This window comes from Erpetoichthys calabaricus, chromosome 2 (assembly GCF_900747795.2).
Source record: "Erpetoichthys calabaricus chromosome 2, fErpCal1.3, whole genome shotgun sequence".
NCBI lineage: Eukaryota > Metazoa > Chordata > Cladistia > Polypteriformes > Polypteridae > Erpetoichthys > Erpetoichthys calabaricus.
In genome coordinates this window covers 133169371-133176958 of record NC_041395.2, presented here as the reverse complement: position 1 = coordinate 133176958, position 7588 = coordinate 133169371, and the positions used below count along the sequence as shown (strand labels likewise).

The following is a 7588-nucleotide window of genomic DNA, read 5'->3' as shown; positions in this document are numbered from 1 at the left end:
CTGCATATTTCCAAACCAACACAATCTCGCCACTCTGACTTTGTCTCCCAACCATCCAACTTAAGCTGACCCACTAATATGCTCATTTCTTATCCTGTTCATCCTTGTCACACCCAATGCAAACCATGTGAGAACGCCTGATTGCTGCCCTGGGGTGATAATGTGACAATCAGACCACACACACGTGCCGGCAAGGCAATGCATGTACAACTGATTGCTTCGCACCAACCCAGAGATGAGCCATCTTCTCAGCAGATAGCTCGCACTTGTTCCACTACCCAGGGCAAGTGCGTCCAATTATTTATTTATTTAAATGGCCACTTTTTCTGAGCCACGGACACGCTATACCACATGCCACTCACTCTAACCCATATAACATAAATGGTCTCACTAATGTCTTGTAGACCTTCCCTTTCTCTCTTGCTGGTACCCGTCTGTCACAAATCACTCCAAACACTCTTCTCCACCCATTCCACCCTGCTTGCACTCTCTTCTTCACCTTTCAACCAGTTTCCCCGTTTCTCAGTACTGTTGATCCTAAGTATTTAAACTCATCCACCTTTGCTAACTTTACTCCTTGCATCCTCACCATTCCTCTGACGTCCCTCTCATTTACACACATGTATTTTGTCTTGTTCCTACTGACCTTCATTCCTCTCCTCTTTAGAGCATATCTCCACCTCTCCAAGGTCTCCTCAACCTGCTCCCTAATCTCGCTTCAGATCACAATGTCATCTACATATTCACCACAGCCATGTCCAACACTTTCACAAAATCTGACCTTCTGCATTTCTCTTCTTGACACCATACCTACCCATCACCACCTTATCTCCTCTGTTCCCTTCACCAACATGTCTATTGAAATCTGTTCCAATCACTACTCTCCCTTGGGTACACTCTCCACCTCTTCATCCAACTTGCTCCAGAAATCTTTTTTCTCAACCATCGCACACCCAACTTGTGAGTCATATACACTAACAACATTCATCTCTTCTACATTTTCCCAGTAACATCAATTATTCAGTAAAATTACATCATGACACACATTACATTATTATCAATAGATTCTTTTTAATGATTTTAAATTCATTTTTCATTTAAATGTTACTTGTTTTCAAATATTATGAAGTGAACAGTGAATGGTCGGTATGTGATAAAACTCCTGTTATTAGATTAATGTTTCCTGAAATCTTTTCTTGAATTCTTAAAAAAGAATAGTTACTTTTTGTGCATTGTGCTTTATGTATCTGTTACACATGGTTACAGCAATTTCTGAGTTAAATTAAAAAAAATTCTTCAGATTGGTGATGCACCTGAAAATATTTTGAGTTGGGAATGGGAGATTTTTTAAATGCCAAACCTAAATCATAATGATTTGGATGGCATTTTTCCCATTAAGTATTTTTTAGTGTTTATCTCTGGTTTCATTAAAATAATATAGCATTTTGGAATAAATATACAACACAGCAGCCCGAAACTGGATGCCAAAATTGCAAATATTTCTACAGCTACAGTATATTTTCCAGGTGAGCTGATATAAGCAGGGATGAAGGTAATCCAAACAGCACAAAATATTAGCATGCTGAAAGTGATGAATTTAGCTTCATTGAAATTATCTGGAAGTTTCCTGGCCAAAAAAGCCAGGATGAAGCACATGGCTGAAAGAAATCCTATATAACCTAACACAGCATAAAATGCCACAACAGATCCCACATGGCACTCTAGTATAATTTTTTCAGTGGAATGTTTCATATTTTTTATAGGAAAAGGTGGTGATATGGTTAGCCACAGTGTACATATGGAGACTTGTATAAGTGTAAAACTACACACACTTAATCGCTGTTGAGTGGGTCCAAACCATTTCATGACATTACTTCCAGGCAGAGTTGCTCTGAAGGCCATTAACACAACTATTGTTTTTCCCAGAACACAAGAGATGCACAAAACAAATGTGATCCCAAAAGCTGTGTGACGCAAAATACAGGACCATTGTGAGGGCTCACCAATGAAGGTAAGCGAACAAAGGAAGCACAGGGTCAGTGAGAACAGCAGAAGAAAACTTAATTCTGAGTTATTGGCTCGGACAATAGGAGTGTCCTTATAACTGAAAAATACAGAAGCAACAATAATGGTTCCACCAGCTCCCAAAAGGCTAATTACAACCAATGAAATGCCCATTATTTCTCCATGGGACAAAAATTCAATTTCTTTCAAGATGCACTGATCTCTTTGATAATTTGATTTGTATTCTAGAGGGCATATGAGGCATTCTGTTGCATCTGTAAAACAAACAAATTTAATATTAGATATCAGTTTTAGATTCTTTAAACTTCTTAGTCTAAACTGTAGTGGTGAGTGGTAATATTGCAAAGTATTTAACCCTTTTGTCTAAAAGCTCCAGGAACCTGGCTTCGATTATAGGCTTGATGATGTTTTTGTAGAGTTTATACATTCTCCCATTGTCTATGTATATTTTTTCTAGAATTTCTGGCTTTTCCCCCATTTTCAAAGATGTGCAGGTTAATCAGCATTTCTAAATTGACCTCAGTAAATGTGTGTGTATGTTTGTGTTCCCTGCAGTGAAATGGCAAAGTGGGTTTCTATCCATTGCCTAGTACTGCCAGGACAACCTGAGGTTCCCCACAAATCTTAAATGGGAAAAAGTGTATTTATAAAAACGATGGATGAAGATCTTTTGCTAACCCCAAAGGGCATGAGTAAATCCAAAAGATTCAACAAACACCACGTATGATGCATCACACAACCTGTGAAGTTTATGGGTGAGTTACTTTAGCTTGGTTAGCTCTGTGGGGCTAAGGGTAAGATCAAATAATTTGAGGTGTCTGTTGACATACACAAGAAAAAAAAAAGAGAAATAACATGGAAGTGTCTTTCTTTTTTTTAGTCAATTAGTTCATCATTTCAATGAAAGCCCCAGCTACTTTGGCGTCTTCTTGTACCTTGTCTTTTGCAGTTCAAAATTAAAGAAAATTTAATTATCTATGTCAGAGATGTTTTGATGGTGGCAGCTTTAAGAAACATCATTTTTTAAAACAGATGAAATTAAGTTTCTTTTTAGTATTTTTGGATTCATTGTCAGAACTGAGATTAGAAATGTTAAAACCTAATATCTGTCCTATGACGATCCTTGTTGTTTTTATTAATATAAAGAGTATCACACATAACAAAAATATCTGATGAAGTGAATTCTTAACAACTATTTCAAGGATATTAACATTTTTCTCAACATACTAATTAATGAAGATCATGCACTGGTAATTTGTTGAAATTGTATAAAAATAAAAATAGTGTTGTACACTCAGCATTATGTACACATTTTCCTTACCTGTTGTATTAGTAATTTCACCTTCAGAGCACACAATACAGTCAAAGCAACAGGCTGGTCTTCCTTTCTGGGCAGCCTTACGTGTTCCAGGAAGACAGCTATCAGTGCACACAGATCTAGGGACCTGAAAAATTCAATAATATTCTAATGTTTAAATTCATCCATCGCTCCATTTTTAAGACCACATCATCCAGAATTAGGGTTACTGTAACCAGACCATCTTCCAGAAGTATTTCATGCAAGGCAGGAGCTAGCACTTTAAAAAAGAGAGCATCTGATCATCACAGGATATCACCACAACAACCCACACTCTTGTTGTGTCATTTTACAGTTTCTAATTAACACACATGCATTTGACATGTTGAAAGGGAACCAGAGTAAGTTATGTTGACATAGGGAAAAGTTGTAGATGCAAACTTCATAAAGGCAACAACTATACAAGGACTCAAAATGAGCCATCTGGAAATTAGGGAGCAGAATTACCATTGGATCTCCATGACATATCCAGTGTAGAAAGCATGCACATAAACAAGAAATTTTAAAAGTATTCATAAATGTTTGTTTTTTAAGCTAACCGTCTTACTTTTGTCTGGTTGCCTGTCCAAATTATGCTGTTATTATTCATAATAAACTGTTGGCCTTCTGGTAAAGAGGCATCGTACAGTCCAATTAGTGCAAACTTTACAATGCCCTCTTTATTGAGCTGCCAATTGAGTATTTCATATTTTGCTGGTGGATCTCCATATTTATCAAAATAAATGTATTCTCCAATCTTGGTTTTGAAGTTAGTTGTTTTAAGATACTGAAGCACCTACAGTACAATAAGACAAATAAATAGAACTTTATGTCACCATCTGTATTACAGTCCAAATTGAGGAAATAAATACAAAATCACACCATACCTGCCATGGTTGAATTTTCTTTTTGTCTGCGCAGGTCCTATTAGTAAATGGTCCTTGACCATCTGAACATGAAAGCATGTTGTGCAAAGCATAACTAAAAGCATAAACTGCTTTGTACATATTGTAGTGTATAGCCTGCTCAGTCAAAGTTGTGAAGTCATTGTTTACTTGTTTAAGATTTTCCATTCCAGTACATGGCTTTACACTTGTTGTTTGTTTTTGAGCACTCAGGGAGCAGCTAAAAGTACTTTCCCATAACTCATTCCAACCTGGCTCTGTAGAGGGGTGGATGTTCAATATGTACTCTTTCAGACCAGGCACCACTATATTGGGGATTCCAAACCCAATTGTTCCACCAAGAACTCGAAAATTTGTAGGAGTTGCCAGATTTCTGGTTGAAGCCCAAGATTCACTTCCCACCCACTGTAAGCCAGTCACATTCTGAAAAGTCAACTCGGTGACAAGAAATTCAAAATCTGAATATGTTGTAAATGCTACTATAACCTTGGCAGTTGATTGCTTAATAACATCTACAACCTTAAGAAACTTTTCTCTCAGATTACTTCGTTTAACAGCCTCTGAGTATTCAATGCAAATGCCCTCTTGCTCGGCTAATTGGAGAAATGTGGCCATTCCATAGTTACCATAGTTACCATCACTTCTTATTGCGCCCACCCAGGTCCATCCAAAATACTTGACAAGCTTCACAAGGGCTCTACTTTGATAGTAGTCACTTGGTATTGTCCTGAAAAATGTTGGGTACTCCTTTTTATCACTGAGACAGGCACATGTTGCAAAGTGGCTGATCTAGGATGAAAATATGGAATACTGTACAAAATATTGAATGCAAAAACTACAAAATTCAAAACCAAAACATTGTATAGTTTTGGATAATGTAAATGTAATATATACAGTATATTGATGAAAAGTTAGTATATTATATACAATGGAAATATACAGTATCAGTTAATTTTGAAATTTCCAAAATTAAAATTGGAGATATATAGCAAAAATGTGGATGTTGCTCTTTATGCTAATAAAAAATAAAAGTTGACAATGTGTGTTTTGATTAAAGCATATCCGCCCTGCTTGGTATTGTTAGGCAAACTTAAATTTCCATTGCTTTTGTTGTTTTTTTTGGCCAGCAGTATTGCCTAATAATTAAGTAATTAAACCCATGGCTGCAATTTCAATCCCCAAATCAATTGCCATCAGTAATTGAACTATTTGTTTCTGTTACGACTAAACATGTAATATACTTTATAGTGGTATGTATTCAATGAAAAGTGGTTAAACAAAAATATTTTTAACTGAATATATGGAAATGTAATATAAAATAAATAACAATAAGTAATCATAATAAAAGTACAGTAGCTTAATTTTGCAACTAAAATCTGTACAATACAAATGGCACTCATACAAATAGCATTGAAATGTTTGCTTAGTAAGAAGTTTGAGGAAAAATGTAAGTAAAATGTAATATACAGTACACACAGACAGAAACACACATGTATACTTATACTATATATATATATATATATATATATATATATATATATATATATATATCATAAATACTTTAGAATGTACTGGAACTCTCATTTGCACAGCTTCTAATGTACTTATGGTAGCTTAAATTGCTTATCATATAAAATTAAATTCTAAATATTGTTATTTAAAACTGAGCACTTTGTTAATGTATGAACAAAGTAGTAAGCTGCATCTTTATGCACTATATATTAAAAGGTAATATTCCAAGTAAAATATTTTGAGATCATGCCTTAAGTTTTAGTATAATTATTCTGTATAAGTAATAACATGCTAGACTTCTTAATAATTCATGAAAAGGGACAACTCTTGTTCCCCGTTCAGTGATGAAACATTAAAGCAGTTTAATATTATAAACTTTACCTTTATTACTAGTTTGACAGCCAAAAATATTTTGCTATATGTGTCTTGTGCCACACCAATTTCAAAAATTCAAAAGAGCACATCTTACCACAGGAATGTTAAAAGGACCCAGGGTTGCAGTGATTCCAATAGTCTGAGAGGAACCTGAATGGCCTATTATGGCAGGAACGGATGATGATCTTGTGCAGGACTTATTTGGAGTTTTTACTTGGTCTTGTTCGGTCATAAGGGCCATTGCAGCTCTCACAGCCATTGATGTGGACCCACAGGCATCAAATATCTTATAACCCAGAATTACTCCAGGAAGGATATCTGATCTGTTATTTATTTCTTCAATTGTAAACATCATAGCTGCAGCAATCTGAAAATCCCCAAATCTGCGATCTAAACTGGAAAAGAGAATTCAAATATATTTTTTACTGTTTAAACTGTAGTTTTTAAAATTTGCCTTGGCAATTCCACATAATGTTTTGTCTTTCGATATTCACATACTCCATACTGGAAATGGATGTAAATTGTACTTACCCTACACATTTTGAAGTTTCAGGAACAGTTTTATATGATGGATTAGCAGCTTGGAAAATAAAGTGAAATGATAAGATTCCTCCAAGCATAATGTCACCTTCTTTGTAAAACTGGGGTGATTCTGATTTCTCCCAAAGCTGGCAAACAGGTTCTTCTGCATTTGTTAAGAGCACAGCTAACACAATCCGAAAAAGCAGCATTTTAACAAGTGATCTTTCGTAAACCTTGCATTTTTATAATCTGCCTGACTTATAATTGATCTCTGAGGAGAGAAAAAAAGAATAAATATTCCCATTTGAGTCATACCTCTGGTGTATGAAATAAGTTTTGTTTTTTATGCTCCAATTAGTAAAGATTTGTTTACTTTAACTGTTTAGGATTAGTGGTGAATATGAAAAATGTAGTAACATCACCAGGTGTTAATTTTAATTCAGTGCCATTGGAAGCCAGAAAGTTTCCTTATTGTAAAATTCATAAACCAAGAATCTGTTCTAGATGGTGTGCTTAACCATTAAAATTTTCTGGCAAATTAAAGAGCCACATTGGTTTCAATGCATGTCTTTGGACCTCTAACTGTGATTCTGTTTGAAAACATGGAGAACATTTTAAGTTTGTGTAAAATTGCCAGAATTTAAATCAAAATCTAGGGTTAACTGTTACGTTATGAAGAAAATATTAATTCCACTACAACATATTGCCATCCATAAAATCAGTATCCTCTGCAAAATATAGCCAGGTCAGTTTAAGATGTTATAAGACTCTAATTCAAAGTGCACATCTGATAAGGGAATGTCAGTGGCATGAATACCACCATGAATACACTGGGCAGGAGAACAGTTTTGACAGTAACGTCCATTCTACATGTTAGGAGGTGGAAAAGAGAGCAGGATAGAGAGTTAGGCCA

At 35.3% G+C, this 7588-nt stretch overlaps 1 protein-coding gene across 1 annotated transcript; it reads right to left on the bottom strand.

The window, feature by feature from the left end:
- Positions 1–1321: 1321 nt before the first annotated feature.
- LOC114643411 (extracellular calcium-sensing receptor-like) lies at positions 1322–6884 on the bottom strand. The gene is made up of 6 exons (XM_028791998.2): positions 6685–6884; positions 6248–6548; positions 4249–5055; positions 3930–4157; positions 3347–3470; positions 1322–2279 (listed from the first exon to the last, which is right to left on the bottom strand). The coding sequence occupies exons 1-6, from the start codon at positions 6882–6884 to the stop codon at positions 1366–1368; spliced, it is 2574 nt and encodes an 857-aa protein (XP_028647831.2). The 3' UTR covers positions 1322–1365.
- Positions 6885–7588: the final 704 nt, after the last annotated feature.